Source organism: Mauremys mutica, chromosome 23 (genome assembly GCF_020497125.1).
Source record: "Mauremys mutica isolate MM-2020 ecotype Southern chromosome 23, ASM2049712v1, whole genome shotgun sequence".
NCBI classification, from domain to species: domain Eukaryota; kingdom Metazoa; phylum Chordata; order Testudines; family Geoemydidae; genus Mauremys; species Mauremys mutica.
The window spans coordinates 14,536,604-14,555,910 of record NC_059094.1 but is presented as its reverse complement, the minus strand read 5'-3'; the positions used below and the strand labels follow the sequence as shown (position 1 = coordinate 14,555,910).

The following is a 19,307-nucleotide window of genomic DNA, read 5'->3' as shown; positions in this document are numbered from 1 at the left end:
TGTGGTGGCAAGCAGGTATCGGTGGTTATCGTTTTGTGGTACCAAGGTGTCATCAAGACTTATGTTAAGATGATGTGCAGAGACATCATCAGGCAGTGTGTGGCACTGATACATACATATGGTGTGGCGCTGAGGTTTCGTTGCACATTGTGTCGTGCTGACATGTGAACATGATGACACCGAGGTGCCGCCGGGCACTGTGTGTCGATGGCACGTTGGCATATCATGGCACTCGGTGGTGAGACCTGCTGCCAAGACATGGAACCAGTGTCCAAAGGGAGTGCGTGCCACTGGCATGCTGTCATCAGTGTCATGGGCCCGCGTGTGTCAATGGCATGTTGAGATGTCATGGTATTGTGACGTCATAGCTGTAAGCAAGCTGCGGTGGCTGAGTCTGTTAGCAAAGGCAGAGACCAGCCTTGAGACTGGGCAAAGCTTGGGTTGCGATAGGGTGACCAGATGCCCCGATTTTATAGGGACAGTCCTGATGATTTTGGGGTCTTTTTCTTATATAGGTTCCTATTACCCCCACCCCCTGTCTGGTCGCCCTAGCTGCACATCCCCACTTCCAGGCCCCCCCCCCCAGAGAAAAGTGGGGCCCACCCCCTGCCATTTCACCCCAGTTACAGACGTTTAGGGGACCCCCTGAGCTCGGTGCATATGTTCCTGCTCTTTCCCCTCCCGCCGCCAATCAGCCCTACCCACTTCACTGGGCATGTGCCCATATCCAAAATGGCCGCCTTGGCGGCCGAGCGCCCTCACGTGACGAGCCTTGCCGTTGGAGTGGGGCGGGTCTCCCCGCCCCCGTTGCGCCTGCGCAGTGGACGCGGGGTGTGTGCGCGTTAGTCGCCGCTGAGAGGAGCCTCGTTCCTCCGCTGAGGGGACCCGTTTGTCTCCGCAGGCAGCCGCGCGCCGCGCCCGTCCCGCCATGGGCTCCGAGAAGGACTCCGAGTCCCCCCGCTCCTCCTCCATCCACGCGGCCGCCCCCAAGTGCCCCAAGCCCGGCCGCCGCCGCCGTCGCCTCTCCTTCCAGAGCGTCTTCTCGGCCGCCGCCGCCTCGGCCTCCGGCGGGGTGAGGGGCCGCCGCCGGGCCAAGGCCGAGCCGCCGCCTCCCGCCCCGGCCCCGGCTCCCCCGCCAGCCGCCGCCCCGCCGCCGCCGGCGGAGGAGGCCCCGGCCGAGGCCGCGGCGGCGGCGGCGGAGGAGGGCGGCGCGGAGGAGCTGGAGTGCCCGCTGTGCCTGGTGCGGCAGCCGGCGGAGAACGCGCCGCGCCTGCTCTCCTGCCCGCACCGCTCGTGCCGCGCCTGCCTCCGCCAGTACCTGCGCATCGAGATCACCGAGTCCCGCGTCAACATCTGCTGCCCCGAGTGCAGCGAGCGCCTCAACCCCGCCGACATCCGCCTGCTGCTCAGCGACTCGCCGCACCTCGTCGCCAAGTACGAGGAGTTCATGCTGCGCCGCTGCCTGGCCGCCGACCCCGACTGCCGCTGGTGCCCGGCCCCCGACTGCGGGTGAGTCCCGGGACGGGGGGAGGGTCTGGCCTAGGGGGGCAGTGGGTCTGATCTTCTCCGGGAGGGGGGCGGGGGCTGGCCGAGCCCGGGGGACACTGGGTCTGGCACCCCCTTCTTTGGGGGGGGGTCTTGCCTGGGGAACACTGGGTCTGGCACCCCCTTCCTTGGGAGGGGCTGGTGTGTGTGTGTGGGGGGGGGTCTGACCTTGGTAGAACCCTGAGGATAGTGAGTCTGACCCAGGGGAGAAACAAGGGATCTGTTCCCGGGGCAGGGGGATGAACTGTAGGAGAAGTTCAAAGTTGTCTCTAACTTGAGAGGGATGGGATCCTGCCTTCCCTTTCGCCTGGCATCCTGAACGGGAAGGCTCTGACCTGCTATGGACTATGGAAGTTGCCTTGACTCTGTTGGAAGGTGGGTTCCCCTACTCTCAGGAGTTGCCGAAGGGAATCCCCACTGCCCCTTTTGAACGGGTGGGGATATAGGATTGTCTTGAGTCTGCCAGACTGCTGTCTTGGGAAGGTGGGAAGGGACCCTGGGCTTTTAACTGGGACTTCTGCAGGAAAAATTGTGAAGCTGATCCAGAAAAATCCCTATTTTTTTTCTAATAATGCTGTTAGTAAAGGTAGTGGTCTGGTAACACATTTCCATTTTCTTCAGGGCCATTCATTATAAGTTGCTTGGAAAGGAAGGGGCATACAGATTTGCTTATGTGTAGAGTTTTTTTAAAGGACACAGTAAGAAACAACCAAGTTGTAAGACCACAGCACAGGAGATGTCAGTCAGTGTAGATTAAAGGTGCCTAACTGCTGAGCTCTCTTCGTAAATAATTGGGAGTATGGGGGTCAGACTATAAAACTGTCATGTTATGACTTTGAGCTAGGGCAAGTCACTTGCTCTTTCTTTGCCTCAGCTTCTGTTTTTAAAATAAGGATCGTACTGTTTACCTACCCAGCGTAAGTCTTTAGATGAAAAGCTCCATCTAAGTTTTTTTTAATATTTAGTATTACAGTGACACATAGGACTGTTTCTTTTGTTATAAGCCTATTCATCCCCCTAGAAGCACACCTTTGTAAAGAAAGGAGCATAGTCTAGTGCAGGGGTGGCCAACCTGAGCATGAGCCAGAATTTACCAGTGTACATTGCCAAAGAGCCAAATTAATATGTCAGCAGCCCCCATCAGCTCCCCCCCCACACACACACTCCCAGAGCCTCCCACCCACCGGCAGCTCTGCCAATCAGCACTTCCCCCTCCCTTCCCACATCTCCCAATCACCTGTTTTGTGGGGTGCAGGAGGCTCTGGGGGAAAAAGGGAGGAGTGAGGGCATGGCAGGCTCAGGGAAGGGGGCGGGAAGGGGTGGAGTGGGGGCAGGGCCTGTGGCTGTGCCAGGGTCTGAGCAGTGAGCCATTCCCCTGCACATTGGAAAGTTGGTGCCTGTAGCTCCAGCCCCCTAGTCAGTGCCTATACCAGGAGCCTCATATTAATTTCTGGAGAGCCACAGGTTGGCCACCTCTGGTCTAGTGGCTTAAATGATTTTTTCTGTCTCCGCCAATGACTTGGTCTGTGATCTAGGGCACGTCACTTAACCTCTCTTTAGCTAGCTGGGAACTAGACCTATGTATACTTGACCCGGGGCGGGGGTTTGCATCTTAATAAATGTTCAAAAACGTACTTTAAGATTTTTACTAAGTATTAAGTTAAATCAGAGCCCACATCATGCCAGAATCCTCTTCCTGCCCATATTTTTCCATGTCTTGCAGATACCTAGACATTTTCTTATGGATTCAGGTGGATAGGCTTTAGTTTGTGTAGGAGGCTAATAACTAACTGGTTATTAGACAGTGCTTCCTCACTATAAAGCTGATGTTACAAACCAAGGGATTTGAGACCATGGGTTGTGGGAGCATGGAACAGTTAGATATGAAGTGCCACTTTTCCAGAGAATGTTTCAGAATGAATTCCTAGGGGTTAGTTGTGATCACATCCTCATTTCTCTAATTTAAAAGCAAGCTTTATTCTGAAATAATGGGAAGTATGGGGTTTCCCCTACTATGTGTGCTGCTGAGAGCTAAAATAGAGTTGGTGAGCTATAGAAATTCTTTCCACACCTGCAGGAGGAACTGTAAATTCTGGTTTTCCTCAATGAGGGAAATCTTTACCAAGCTGATACCAGGGTGTTGAAGCACAGTGGTGGAGGAATAATGTTGAATCATATTGACTCATTCATCAGTTGCTTAAATGAGGAACTGTCTAACTCTGGCCAAAACTCAGTCCATCCAAACATGGTGACTTTCTAATTAGCATATTGTTGCTTTCATTTTCTCTTCTCTTTTTCTTTAAACTAGGCTTATCTAGGTTTCTGATATAGCATAAGCACAGGCTTGTTGGTAGAGGGGATTCTGTGTTTTATCTATCCAAGAATGCAGCAGAAACAAGCAGAAGGCTTAAAAATACAATCCCAGCTAGTGGGAATGTTATGGGAAGTTTTGTCCTCAGAGCAAAGGTGGCAAGATTCCTAAGATCTAATCACAGCTTTGTTACAAACTCTGTAGGCAAATTGCTTAACCTCTGTGTCTCAGGTTACATGGGTGCTTGTTACGTGGTTGCTGTGCAAGGATTTATTTACTATTAAAACTTGTTCCTTGGGGGCTCAAGGTTAAGTTAGCTTAAAACAATCAAGGTTTTTGATATTGCTGTTTAGGGTGACTCGTAGGCATTGGGGACCACATCAAGGAGGTAGATCAGATCATACTCCTGACATAGTAATGCCCTTGGAATCTGCCTTGCTGGCTAAAATGGCCATCTACGCAACCAGGGAGAGGTGGTTGGCCAATGGAGACTCCTGTGACTGTGGGGCTTGTTTCTGATCCTCTGTCTGTTCACGCATCTGGGCAGAGTTCCTCTGGGCGGCGTCCACTGGCTCCCTTGACATCTTCGAGGAGCAGTGGGCGCTGTCCGGGGTTCTCTGCTCGGTGTCCCTGTCAGGCTCCTTTCTTATGACCCTTTGACCCTTTCTGTCGCTGTTCTTTTTTTAGTTGTCCCCCGAAATCAGTTGGGTTTTTGAAGTCCTGTAGATCCTCCCCTTAGGCTGGGGGGGGGGGGGGAGATCCTTTAGCATTGGGCGGGTTTCCGCCTGCCCAGTTCCCAGAAACCCAATAGGTACTCAGCTAGAGAAAATGTAGTTACCACTTGCTGAGTTTTCTGTTTTACTGATGTGATGTTTATCAGAGTATTTGGTTTAAAATGTAAACACACCAAAGCCAATTGAGATTGCCTGGCCATGAGAAGATGTCTCCCTCATCATTACTTTTTCACTAGTAGTTTATAGTGTATACCTAATACAGTTGCGGCTAGGGCAGACTTCTGAAGGCTAGTGTAACATTGATCTTTGTTGCACAAACAGTTGATGCCATCTGGCTGCCCTTGCCCAGTGAGCTAACAGTTTGTACATAGGCAGCTTACAAAAGGTTTCAAAATAAACTATACAGTTGATATCCCCTCCCCTTCCTCTTAGAAACCAGCAAGCTGGGATGTGTCACTTTGTGAAACTGTACCAGTAGACAGGGCATCCCTGCCATCTTCATTGTTAGTGACACTTTAACAAAGGCTGTCAGAATCAGTCCCGATGTGGGAAGAGAGGTTATTTACCCTAAACTCATTCTTCCTGGCAGACTTGTCTAGTCGTCCTTGTGTAAAGCCAGGAATACCAGTTATTTTCAGTGCCTGGATAGATGGTTCACTTTCCTGTGGTACTGGTGGCTGAGCTTGAATGGCTAGTATGAAGGACTGGTGAGCAGACTTGTTCTCAGAAGTTCTGATGAATGTCATGCCCTCTCCTTACCACATCACACCCCATTCAGGAGTGTGGAGCGTTTGATTCTTGTTTCTCTCCAGCCATGCATGCAGTTTTGAGAATAAATGTGCCAAGAGTCTACTGGACAGATGTGTTCCAAAACACAAGCCATGTGGCATGCAGCATCCTGACTGCCACGCTTCTGCATCCCACCCATGCCAAACAACTTCATAAGTGAGCAAGCTTAGCTATGCTGTCTAGAGAGGTGAAATATAGATGTGACATTAGAATCTGTTTCCATGGCAATGCTGGTCTTTTGGCGCACCATCAGCTCTTCAGACAAATACAGATTTTTGTCCGCCCATTGCAATCAGCTGGTACTGCTGTCTGGTATATGTCTCACTATATCTCTACTAAAGGCTTAGGGAAACAACTGAACTAAGTGAAGGAAGCTGAACTTGATTGTGGTGAGGCAAGCTCTCCCACAGAGCAAATGGAGGAGGCAGGCATCTTGGTGGCTGAGAGAGAGTAGGCTAGGAGCAGCACTCTATAGTAATATTGGGGTTTAAGGTAGAGGCTTGCAGCCACACCTGGGATGTGGAAAGGTCAGGATACTCTTTGTCACTCCAACAGCTGTCGTTATACCTGGAAGTGACTAATTGTTGAACTGCAGGAATGTGTCAAAGGCCAGGTGAAGAACAATGCAGACATGTTAACCATTCAGACCCTGCAGTGCTCTGTGTAGCCGGATGCCGTCCGTGTGCTGGATAGAGCTTTTGATCAGCCTCTTTAGCTGGACTTAAAAAATAAGAATTCACACCCTGATTTTTATTTTTTTAAGAGGCTAAAAGGCATGTAGTTCACTCCACCCCAGTAGAGGTGCTGTTAGTTGCTATTTTAACTTTGGGACTAAAAATTCAGTGCTTAGTAACTATTCTGGGGTTTTGGTGTTTACTGTTTTCTTAACAAAAAACACACTGTCTGAGATGGCCAGAAAAGCTTCAGAATTCTCTACTGCAGGGTCAGGTCGGTACATGGCAAGGCTTCTTAATGTAGCATGTTGAGGTCCCCATGCCTTCCTGGTAATATAGTTGCCAGGCCTCAAAATGGCTATAACAGCTGGCATCAAAGTGTTTTCTTTAGAAGCTGTTAATGTCCTACTCTTAAATGTGTCTCCCTGCTAAGGAGTTCGCTGTAGCCTACTGGTAGGAGGTAAGGATGTGTGGGTAAGATCCCTCTGACAAAATGTTCAGTAATCAAATGTAGCTTGAGTTAATCTTTCCTAGTCTTGCATCCTCTCCCTCATCTAGTATTGGTCTTGAATGCTAGAAATACAGTAGCTGTTTGCACATGGAGGCCCTACAGTCGTGTCTTTCAGTTCCTGATTGTCAGCAGGGAGGCATTGTTTGTCTTTAACAGTTAGGCTGCACCCAGGCAGGGTCAAGTTGCTCAAACTCCCACGGGATATGAATCATTGTGGTATGACACATTCAGCAATTCTCACACTGCTGCTTCAGAAGTTGCAATGCAACTTGAATTCCACAGGCTCCAAAAATAAACCAATGATGTGAGAAGATACCTCCACTTCTAACACAAATAAGAATAAGTCACCCCGACTTCTGTCAGTGTCACAAGTCAGTTTCCTTAGAGCAGTGCTCTGTGTACTGCATTTGGAGCTCATCCATGTGAGCTTCCTTGTAAACGTGCCAGCTAAATCTCCACATTACCAGCTCAAACACATGGTGATCTCCCCCCATGCTCCCCTCTTCTTCTTCTAGTTCTTTCTGTAACTGGTTAATTTAAGACTGACCTGTGAGAAAAGCCTCAGAAAGCAAAGCACCCTTTCAGTTATAGTTCCTGCTAAATTGGGAGGATATAAGTGGAGGACTGTTCTGCATAAACACTTCTTCCTCTAGAGATCACCCAGAGCTCCCTTCCTGAAATAGCTGCAGCTCTCAACTCCTTTTGTACATTTTTTAAAGAGCCAATCAGGTTTTTATAACATGATAAAACGAAGGTACAATTTAGCTTCATTAGGTCCGTCTGGAGCTCCTCACACTTCTTTCTGGGCTTGACTAAATGAAGCAATTAGTATAACTAGCAAATGAATGCCAGTATAAACAAATGGAAGGTAATGTGCATTGGAAGGAGCAAGCTGAGTTCGTCGTAGGTAGCAGGGTCTGAATTGGCTGTATCCACTGAAGCAACAGAACTTGTAGACTTGGAGGACAGGTAAAGAAGTTGAAGCTGGACAAACTTAGAATAGAAATAAGGAGTAAACTTTTAACAATTAGGTTAATTAACCATTGGAACAATTTACCAAAGGTCATGGTGGATTCTCCATCACTGGCAATTTTTAAATAAAGACTGGGTATCTTTCTAAAGAACACTCTAGGACTTTTTCTGGGAAGTTGTATGGCCTTTGGTTATACAGGAGGTCGCACTGGAAGATCACAATGGTCCCTTCTGGCACTGGAATCTATATAGAGAGATCTGTTCAGTGTGCACTAGTGGTGAGGAGAAGGCTGTCAACAGGTACAGAGAGGAACATTAGATATGCTGTTGTATAAATGGCATCCTTGCCTCATGTAGCTTAATGTTGGTCACCCAACCTCAAAACCCATATTAGAAAAGATCCTCGGAATTGGAGAAACCAAGCATTTAAAGAGAGCTTGTACAGAAAGAGCAAGCGTCCATATCGGGAGAAATAGTAAAGCTTAATTTGGAAAGGAGACAAGCAAGAGGACTTGATCGTTAGTGAACCCCAGTCAAGCATTATGATTTACCTGTCCCATAGTTAGGGCCCTACCAAAGTCATGGTTCATTTTGGTCAATTTCACAGTCATAGGATTTTAAAAATGGTAAATTTCATGATTTCAGCTATTTAAATCTGAAATTTGAGTGTTGTAATTGTAGGGGTCCTGACCCAAAAAGGAGTTGTAGGGGGAGGGTGTCACAAGCTGATTGTATTGCCAGGAGCCCAGCTGCCTCCAGCAGCAGAGCAGAAGTAAGGATGGCATGGCATGGTATTACCACCTTTACTCCTGCGCTGCTGTGTGCAGAGCTGGGCCCTCAGTCAGCAGCCACTCTTCAGCTCTCCAGCTGTGAAGGCAGCACAGAAGTAAGGGTGGCAGGGTGGCCTGGTATGGTATTGCCACTCTTACTGGGTGCCTGGCCAACAGCTGCCACCCAGCTCTGAAGGCAGCACAGACGTAAGGGTGGCAATACCACAACTGCCCTAAAATAACCTTGCAACACCCCCCCAACTCCCTTTTGGATCAGGACCCCCATTTTGAGAAATCCTGGTTTCCCCCCCTCCCCCCCCCCCCGGTGAAATCTGTATAGTATAGGGTAAAAGTGCACATAAGACCAGATTTCATGGCAGGAGACCAGATTTCACTGACCACGGCCAGGAAAAATGCGTCACGAATTTGGTAGGGCGCTACCCATAGTACAAAACTGCATTAATCTCCACTGTATAAAAGTAACCATCCATTACTCACTGCTGCAGGCTACTGAAACATCTGTTTTAAATATTAAAATGAAGAAACAGCTATGAAAGAATGCATCTCTAATTGGACCCTAGCTAGCTTTAAAATGACATGGATAACTGATCTTAGGCTTCAGGGCGTAAAGCTGCATCAGCTAAGGTCAAGGAGAACTTATTCTGCCTTTTGCATATCTCCATCCCTATGCGTATCCATGGTAGAATTGCTCAACTGGTCAGTTGAATTAGGGTGGTGTCTCAGACATCCACTTTAGCTATAATATGTCCCTATCTAATCAGGTAGATAATGATACCTTCCTCTGAGTCCTTTACAGCCAAGTCTGCAGCACCCTCATCAGGTTGATAAAGGATTTGTTGTTAAAGTAGAAGTATGTAGGCTGTAAATGTGTAAGGCTGTATTCTGAATGCATAGGAGGGAACTAGCTAGGGATCCATCTAAAATTCAACTGCCTCTGAGGTTGGGTGGCTGTGGCTATTCAGCAGCAAATCTCGGTGTTACCCAACGGATGGGCCACTGAAGTGTTCCGGTATATCGATTCCTGCGTTCCGAAGATAACTTTCTGGCTTTACTAATTCTGGTATCTTTGTCCTCCTCAGTTACGCTGTTATTGCCTATGGCTGTGCCAGCTGTCCCAAGCTGACTTGTGAGAGGGAAGGCTGCCAGACTGAGTTCTGCTATCACTGCAAACAGATATGGCATCCAAACCAGACCTGCGATATGGCCCGTCAGCAAAGGGCTCAGACGCTGCGGGTACGGACGAAGCACGCCTCAGGCCTCAGTTATGGACAGGAATCTGGACCGGGTATGAATTAACAAGCTTCTCATTAGCCAGTATTTAATTACGTCTGTGAAGCCAGGAAAGAGATCCACCTGTTTTGTAGTACTTCCTGCAATCAAAGTGGGGGTATTAACACCTGGCAGGGAGCATGACCACTTGGCACAGATGAAGGACACCAGCAACATTGGATCTGGTCAGCTCTGATGCTCAACACAGCTTCCCTCCCTCACCAGTATTGGAGTAAAAATATCTGGCCTGACAGGCTAGTTACACAAACTACTAATGGAATTAAAATTTGAGATTCACAATTGCAGGGCCTAATTGCACATGGGCACCTTATTCTGCATGTAGTACGTCCTGACCCATTACACACAATAAGCAGCTACCTTTTGGTCTGCTTTGATCTTTTAGATGTTCTTAAAGCTTTTGCTGATCTCAATCCCAAACAGGGAAAAAAGGGAAATTTTATTCTCTCAAAACGTGGGCTCCGTTTTGTCTGCTGATGTGAGCTTTAGCAATACTAATACTTAACCCAGAATAGGGAATTTAGCTCCCTGCTCTGATAAGTATTAGTAATACCATTATTTATAGGAGAGAGATGCCAAACCACATTTTGCTGGTAAAGAGCTGCACTCTAGATCAGCAAATATTCGGATTAAATAGTGCCTTTAAAAAGGTATCTGTGATTCAGAAAGTGAACTATAAGATCAGTTAATAGGTTCCTTCTCCCCCAGACAAAACATGTATCTTCTACAGGCATGCTACTCATTATAAACACATTGTTCCATTTGCACAATAGCTGGCTTTTATGTAAGGCTGTAAATGTTGTTTTAAAGGTGGCTCAGCTGTTATTCCAAACTAAAATATGCCTGAAATATACAGAGCCCTGATAATGGACGCCGTAAACATTGCAACCACTGCAAGACAAAAGTCCCAACACAAACCAACAAGCAATAATCAACCTCTGATCACTACTTGCTGCCAAAGGGGATTTGTGGAAGTGAGGCCCTTAACAGAACTTAGCCATCAGCCCTGGGGAGATCAACTCCAGAGAGAGAGGTGCCCTCTGTCTAGTATAAGTTTATCTCAGAGCAGCTGAGTCCCAGACTGTTCAGGGCTTTAAAGATTGCTACCAGCACAATGAACTGTATGAGGAACCATTGCATAACATTGTTCACAGATGACATTTTAGAATGACTTATTTTGTAAATGGCTATAAAGGGGCATCTGTCCATCTCCTTGTTGTGCAGTAACTGGTGGATGCCAATCCCTTTACATGACTAAGTACCCAACTGCAAGCACAGATTAGATACTTACCCACCAATACACTAAGATTTTAATCTGTAATCACAGATAGTTTACACCCACAAAGAGGAGTATGCCTTTCAAAAGTGTGGAGTCACAATTTCGGTGCTGTCTTGTCCTCCAGGTAGAAGAATATAGAGAACACCCTTGGCCCTGAAATCGTGTTAGTGGTGCAGTTTAAAAATGGCTGATGCTCTTGGCTGGCTAGCGTGGGGCAGGCACAAATCTTTCATAACAGCCTCTTTTTATGATGTAGAAAACACTCTTTAAAATGCTAGTCTACCTGGTGTATGCTGGCCAGACAAACAATGCTAACTTGTTTTAGTGGAATTAAGTGCCAGTGTAGAGGTGGTTCCCCACCTTTATCCTGTAGCACTGAAGGATTAATCAGAACCAGACACCTTTGCTTTATCTCTTTGATTAAGGAGAATAATGATCTGTTAGCCTAGATGGACAGAATTTGACATGCATTGTCATCTTGAGCCCACCCTCTCCAAACAAAAGAACCCCAGTAAATTCCTCAAGATGGCTAAGGTGTACAGAATCTGACTTGATCCCTTCCCTTCCTTCCTCCCCAAAGCCGATGACATCAAGCCGTGTCCACGTTGCAGTGCTTACATTATCAAGATGAATGATGGGAGCTGTAATCACATGACTTGCGCAGTGTGTGGCTGTGAATTCTGCTGGCTGTGTATGAAGGAGATCTCAGATCTACATTACCTCAGGTGAGATGGGGAGCATAATCCTCTGGGCCTCCTGTTGTTAGAGTATGTTTGTTTATATTTTTGTGTTTAATGTATTTTAATTTCTCCAGCTCCTTACAAATGTACCCCCCACAAACACATTCCTGATCACCTGGAATAAGGTGAAGCTCTGAGTTTCCTCACAACAGCAGTGCACAGTGGTCTTTCCTGACTGTGGTTGGCCCCCACTGATGGAACAGTGTGGGGAAGCTCTTAATGGGATGAATGTTCAGTGTAGTCCCCTTCACACTGTGGGGTCATCCATTCTTGAGGGTCAACAGGTTCCTTCTCCCCAGATCCATTCTTGCACAGTATCCACTCAGTTCCCACGAGTCATATTTTTATGTGGCTATTGAAAAGACAACTTATTTCCCCTACAGTCCCTCTGGCTGCACGTTCTGGGGCAAGAAGCCGTGGAGTCGCAAGAAGAAAATTCTCTGGCAGCTGGGCACATTGATTGGTGCCCCTGTAGGCATTTCCCTCATTGCTGGCATTGCCATTCCTGCCATGGTCATTGGCATCCCAGTGTACGTTGGGAGAAAGGTAAGCATGGTGGGCTGGAGATCTTAACTAATGGAATGGGCAGATTGAAACATTCTCTCTTGGGAATCCTAGGTGTTTTTCAAGGACGTTAGGCTAATGGCGAGTGTGGGATCTTTCCATACAGCTGCCGGAAACCCAGCTGGCTTAGGCCAACTGGAGATCACTATTTCTTGGGTTTTATACCTAGTGAGTGTGGAAAGTGTGTTGGCTTGACAGCCCTGGAGACTGAAGTTCTCTGGCAAACGAGCATGAGTCTCATGGGCACTGACAGTGCAAGGTTCACATTGCTCTGCCAGTATGCCTCCACCTTGAACCCAGCGCATCCCCATAGAGAGGGGAACCGTGTATCTAATTCTTGGCCACTGTGGTGGCTCTTGTGCCTTGGGCTTGTCCAATAATAACTGAACCCTGATCCCTCACCTCACACAAGTTATCAAGCAGTTCTGATGGTAATGACTGTCTACCAGTCTGTCCTGGATTTGTACCAGTGACTAGAGGTCAGAGGCTTCACGTTCCCTGAGTCATCCAGTCCCTTTGCCTGCCTCTATTGGTGGACAAACATGAGGTGAAGAGGGAGACAGTTCTATTGCAGCATTGTATCTTCTGCTTGTCCTTACCTTTGAACAGACGCACTGGCTACATCTGATTGAGGAGGCCTGTGGGTGGGATGGAGGTACATAAGAATCACCATACTGGGTGAAACCAATGGCCCATCTAGTCCAGTATCTTGTCTTCATCAGTGGCTAATGCCAGATGCTTCAAAGGGAATGAACAGAACGGCAATTTTTGTAGTGATCCATCCCATTGTCCAGTCCTAGCCTCTGGAAGTCAGGGGTTTAGGAAAATCCAGAGCATGAGGTTGCACAACTGACCATCTTGGCTAATGGCCATTGTAGCCATTGATGGACCTATCCTGCATCAGTGGCTATTATGGGTGATTTTAAGGTTCATGTGATTGGCATGTATGGCAAAGTTGTATGGTCATGAGCCTATTAGTTTCTCATGCTAGTGGATGCTCAGTGGCCAGGCTGTCCATTTTCTCACCTGGTGTTTCCTGCTGTCCCCAGATCCACAGCCGTTATGAGGGAAAGAAAACCTCTAAGCACAGGAGGAACTTGGCCATCACCGGTGGGGTCACCTTATCTGTCATTGCATCCCCAGTTATTGCTGCTGTCAGTGTTGGTAAGTAGACAAGGCCAATTTTCCTCATGGTCAGTCATTATTCATAGCTCTGCTCCTCGTTTGTCGCTCCTCTACTATTCTGACAGATATTGGGCAGGAGTAACCAAAAGGTAGCCCACAAACTCCTACAATATACCTGTTGGTGGCTTCCCCACTTACCTAACATGCTGTCTGCAGAGGCTGCAGGTCCTGGTATCTGTGGCTCAAGACTGAGCACTGTGTAGAATGCTCCCTGTAGTGTTAGTACCCACAGTTCTGCCAAAGAAACTGATTTTTATGCAAGTTTGATATGCTGGCAAGCTGCCGCTGCAACCCTCATGGAGTCAACTTGTTCTTTGGCTCTGTCCCAAGACTGGTATTGTTCCGCTGCAGGGTTCCTAGGGGTTATAATGTAACTCTGTGCTGGAAGCGAGTTCACTTGTCTTGTAGTGTGATGGTCACAGCCGTTATTTGTATGAGGGTAACACCCAGGAACCCTGTCATGGACCACAACCCCATTGTGCTAGGCACTGAAAACACAGAACAAACACAGGGGTCCCTGCCTCCAGAGAGTTCATGCTGCCTGTCTGGCATGCCTCAGTCCCATTGTCATCTGAGTCGTCTTGACCCACTGTGTCCTCTGTTGCAGGTATTGGAGTCCCCATCATGCTGGCCTATGTCTATGGTGTTGTGCCAATTTCTCTCTGCCGAGGAGGTGGCTGTGGAGTCAGCACAGCCAATGGGAAGGGAGTGAAAATAGAGTTTGACGAAGATGATGGACCCATTACAGGTAATGAATAACTTTTTACTGTCTGTGTAGTCTGAAGGGCTGGGAGGAAACAAGCAAGGCCTCACTATGGGACTGTCCCTTGGGATTAATTGGGATGGATAAGCAGCCCTTTTCAGCATGTCAAGATTTCTAGCTTTCACTTCCGTGCCACTGTTTCAAGGCCAACCCTTCAGTGTACACCCTGCACTTTTAACACAAAGCTTGTGCGGGAAGCACCATAGTGCCTTTTCCTGGGAGATCCCCAGCCCTTTTTCCTGTTGGAGAATGAATGTGAAATTGGTATTGGAAGTGTTGCTCTTTGACGTATAACCTAAACCCAGGGGTGGGCAAACTTTTTGGCCCAAGGGCTACATCTGGGAATAGAAATTGTATAGCGGGCCATGAATGCTCACAAAATTGAGGTAGGGGTGTGTGTGTGTGTGTGTGTGGAGGAGGGTTCTGATTGAGGGGTGCAGGCTCTGGGGTGGGGCCAGAAATGAGTTCAGGGTGTGGGGTGTGGGAGGGGGTGAGGGCTCCAGCTGGAAGTGCAAGCTTTGGGGTGGGGATGAAGGGTTTGGGGTGCAGGAGGGTGCTCCAGGCTGGGATAGAGAGGTCTGGAGGGGGATCAGGGCTGGAGCAGGGGGTTGTGGCACGTGGGAGGCTCAGGGGTGCAGGCTCCGGGCAGTGCTGACCTCAAGCAGCTCCCAGAAGCAGCGGCATGTCCCCTCTCCGGCTCCTATGTGGAGGTGTAGCCAGGTGGTTCTGCATGCTGCCCTGTCTGCAGGCACTGCCCCTGGAGCTTCCATTGGCTGCAGTTCCCGGCCAATGGGAGCTGTGGGGGCGGTGCTTGGGGTGGGGGCAGAGTGTGCAGAGTGGAGCCCTCTGGCTGCCCCTGTGTGTAGGAGCTGGAGAGAGCTAGGCTGCGGCTTCTGGGAGCCACATGGAGCAGCCCCTGACCCTGCTCCCTAGCTGGAGCGCCGGAATGGGGCCATGCCGCTGCTTCCAGGAGCCACGTGGAGCGGCCCCCGACTCTGCTCCCCAGCTGGAGCCCACGGGGCAAGCCCCAGACCCCGCTCCCCAGAGTGAGCTTGAGGGTTGGCTTAAAATGGCTGGATCTGGCCTGCTGGTCATAGTTTGCCCATCCCTGCCTTAACCCCTAACAGGATGCTGGTGGCAGTTCCTTTACACTGTTTAATGTTCAATGCATCTTCTTTGCCTGTCTCAGTGGCAGATGCTTGGCGAGCTCTGAAGAACCCCAGTATTGGTGAGAGCAGCATCGAGGGACTAACTAGTGTGTTGAGCACCAGTGGCAGCCCCACGGATGGGCTCAGTGTCATGCAAGGCAACTACAGTGAGACGGCCAGCTTTGCTGCCCTTTCTGGTGGTACCCTGAGCGGTGGAGTCCTCTCTGGTGGAAAGGGAAAGTACAGCAGGTAACTGAACTGACTCAGATCATGGCAGAAAAGGGGCTGAGGGGTCACAAGGTCTAGTCTGTTGTGAGGAATGGTGGGGCTTGTTAGCTCTCCAGGGATCTGTTTTGATTAGTGGGTGGCACCACTGATACTTGGGATCTAATCTCAGTATCACTTTTTAAACCTCTTGACCTATGGTAGAATCAGGTCCAATAAACTATGCTTCAGCTGTTCCCCAACCTTGTCCCTGTTGCAAGAACACCAAGTAAATAGCAGGCACAGCACAGTCTGGTTTGGTTATCTTTCTCCCCCATCCTTTCTAGCTCCTTGATGGCAGGAGATAGGGTTTGGGGTTGATTTGAGGAGCAGCAGAGATGGAAGCGTATCAGAGGTATACTAGTTTGCCATATAAGGCTCTTGCAAACATCTTGCTGACCTAGCCTAGTGCTTCAACTGTTTGTTATTCCCTAATAGCACTTAGTGATCGGGACTCGGGTTATAAGGTTACGCCACAGTTTTCCTCTGAACCTGCCTCTGAGTCATTCCGGCCATGTAATTGGAGACATGCATCGAAATTATAGCCCAGAATATAATCATAGCTGTGTGCTGGATCTGGAAATCATGCCTTGCACTGCATGAGTCATGGGTATAAACACAATCTAACTTTGATACGGAAAACAGACTGAGGAAAGGGCAGAGCCACAAATGAGGCTAACTTAAAAGGTTCATCTGATTTTAAACTTCTTGGTGCAGACCTGGATTAGCACAGAAGGCCACCTGTGCGCCCACTCCCAGGTGCTTAACGACTATTGTTCCTGTAGTTTTAAGAAATGAGCTAGGCTGTTCTGTGGCCCTTGGCTGTGTTGATGACTCTGGATGTTTCCCACCTCTTCCCAGGCTGGAAGTGCAAGCAGATGTACAGAAGGAGATTTTCCCCAAGGACTCTGTCAGTCTCGGAGCAGTTAGTGACAACGCTAGCACTCGGGCTATGGCTGGCTCCATCATCAGTTCATACAACCCCCAGGACAGGTACCTAAACTGCCAATGCACAAGTGTGTGGGTAATATGGGGTGTGGTAGTGGTGGGGTTTGAGGGCTGTGGAGAATGTACACGTTGGAACTTTGATCTTAATGACTGAAGGTATATTCAGACTCCTTGAGCTAACCAAGGAAAAGAGAGCTTGCGGAAGCATTCTCCCTTCACCTTCCTTTCCAGCTGTGTTTGTAGTTCAGTATCATTCACCACCACTAGCAGAGCCTGTGTTGAGGTCCCTGGGACAGCTCACTCACTTTAGTTCTTCTGTCCTGCAGACTCAGCAAAGAATCCCTTTTTCTAGCAAAGCACCACCTGTGAATGTCTGTACTTGTCTCTGTTGGAACTCTGTGGGTGGGATGATTGTACCATCCGCATGGTGTTCATAACTGCACCACCTCTCCAGGTAGTGTCAGTGGTTCCTTCCACTATAGGGCATGATTAAAGATTGGTAATTGGAAACAATGGGATGCATACATGGGTAAACCCATTAAACATGCATGGGTTCCAGAGACTGAATACCTTTAGGGTTATGTATTATCATACAGTAACCTGACAAACCAGTTGGTCATAGCACTTCCTTGCTAAGCAGTCCTCTCGTGTCTGGAATTGTTGGTGTGTCACCTCTTTACTGAAGTTGCAACATATTTCCTCTAGCAAGGTCTCACTAGCTAGAAGGGAACATTTCCTTGGCTTAGTCTTGCACAGAGTAAGGCTCAGGACTGTTGGAAGCAAACTGCGTTCCCTAGAGGTTAGTGATAGGAATTTGGATCCAGGGTTGTTCCTGCCTATGCCACAGAATCTGCCTTGGTTTCCCTAATTACAAAAGGAGAATAATCTTATGAGTGTAAATTATTGTAGTATTGCCTGTTGTGTCAGCATGGTGTGGTGAATGGCACTCCCATCATGACTGAGGCAAGTAAGCTTGCTGTTGAAAAAGTACTCAAGGTAGCATGCTAATATTAATAACCCCAGACTTCTGCTGTAGCTGGTAACTAACCAAAGTGGTGCTTGTTTCTGCAGAGAGTGTAATAACATGGAGATCCAAGTGGACATAGAGGCCAAACCTAGTCACTACCAACTAGTTAGTGGCAGCAGCACAGAGGACTCTCTCCACGTCCACACCCAGATGGCAGAAAACGAGGAGGAGGAGCAGAGATGCAAACACCAAAGCTGTGAGCAGAAGGACTGCATTGCCAGCAAAACCTGGGATATCACCCTGGCACAGCCTGAGAGCATACGGAGTGACCTGGAGAGCTCCGACAGCCAGTCAGATGACGTGCCAGACATTACCTCGGACGAGTGTGATTCCCCCCACCCTCAGACTGTAGCCTACCCACAGACCCCAAAAGCCAGGGGTGCTGAGAGCCCAAGTGCCCATCTGAGCCAATGTGCCCAAGAAGAAGAGCACAGGCCAGAGGAAATAGTCTCTAAACTGGAGTGCATTGAAGCCAGAGTATGAAGTTGCCTCCTCCAGAGAAGCACGCTTGCAGTCACTGCATCCTTTGTGGGGGGTTGTGTCCTTTGTTGGCTTCTGTTTGATTCTCTGGCCAGCTTCCCTGGTCTGACCCTGAGGGGAAAGATGCCATTTCTTACATGATTTTAAAAAAATAAAAATAAAAAATCCCCCACCCTCATTTTTAATTTATTGGTTCAAGCGCTCTGAGAGGTGTCTGAGTGTACATATGTATGTGTGCGCGTATACTGTGTCTCTGCAAAAATACTACTAAAGAATTGTTTTAATAAAGATTTCTGTTGTAATTCGACTTGCATCCATTTCTTCCTTGTCAGATTTAAAGAAGTAAAATCCCTGTGCTCAGTGACTCTCCACTTGTTTCTCTGCTCCTGTTGGAGCTGCTGGTGGAATTGCTGCAGTCGCTGCAGGCTTCTATACAAACAGGTGTGGTACTGTTACAAATGTTCCTGGTTTGAAACTGGGTTATGGCAGGGAGGCCTTATTCTCCCTCCACGGGTCACTTCATCTAATGTCACTGAGGAATCTAGGTAGCATGGTGTCTGGGGGGAAGGTTGGTGTGTATTGTCTGCCCTCTAGAGGCCACTGTCTGACTTCTGGAATTGCTACTTTGGCCTAATTCTAGATGAGATTTCTGAGCCAGCACGCTCTTCACCGTACCCTTATGAACTCTACTCTGTCCATGGAGGTTACTCCTGACCTACGCTTTCCAGAGTGAAGCATAGGGCTACACTGGACAGGAGGAGCCAGTGTGCTGCGGAGGAATCGAAATCAGATACAGAACAATTGCCTGCTGTATGACAAAGCAGTGACGACTCTGCAACTTCCTGTCCTGCTTTGCGGTGGTGCTTCCCTGCTAGCAGTGCTGAGTTCTAACGCAGCCATACACACAGTCCCTCTAAACTTCATCTTCTCCCCCTCCTCAGCCAGCCAGGTGGCTACTGTTCACTGCATTTTGTAAATTCAGGAAGCTACTTAGCAAACGGAGGTTGGAGTGGGGCTAGCCGAATGCTCTCCTGGCTGAGCTTTGCTGTGAGCCAAAGGTGGCTTACTAGTGTCACTGAGAATGGACTTGCTTTCCCTCCCAGTGAGTGGAGCGAGCTGCAGAGCAAGGACTGGTGGACATGAACTTCTGCTGGAAGGTTCAGGTAAGATTTTGGTGGTGTAACTTTGGATGGGGCAATATGGAGATTGCAGCATCCACCCAGCACATCACTGTCTGCTACAAAATCCAGCTAGTGCTAAAACAGGTCCATTAGTCAGTCAATGCGATACAAATT

At 48.5% G+C, this 19,307-nt stretch overlaps 1 protein-coding gene across 3 annotated transcripts; it reads left to right on the top strand.

The window, feature by feature from the left end:
* The first annotated feature begins 816 nt into the window (after positions 1–816).
* On the top strand, positions 817–18,319 carry RNF19B (ring finger protein 19B). 3 transcript variants are annotated; one of them, XM_044998042.1, is made up of 10 exons: positions 914–1,043; positions 1,191–1,509; positions 9,407–9,612; positions 11,474–11,618; positions 12,017–12,179; positions 13,247–13,361; positions 13,990–14,130; positions 15,335–15,542; positions 16,419–16,550; positions 17,577–18,319. In XM_044998042.1, the coding sequence occupies exons 1-10, from the start codon at positions 929–931 to the stop codon at positions 18,013–18,015; spliced, it is 1,983 nt and encodes a 660-aa protein (XP_044853977.1). In that variant the 5' UTR covers positions 914–928; the 3' UTR covers positions 18,016–18,319. The 3 variants fall into 3 exon arrangements, with proteins under 3 accessions (XP_044853978.1, XP_044853977.1, XP_044853976.1); XM_044998043.1 differs by having other exon boundaries at positions 817–1,509; XM_044998041.1 differs by having other exon boundaries at positions 914–1,509; positions 13,247–13,298; positions 14,002–14,130.
* Positions 18,320–19,307: the final 988 nt, after the last annotated feature.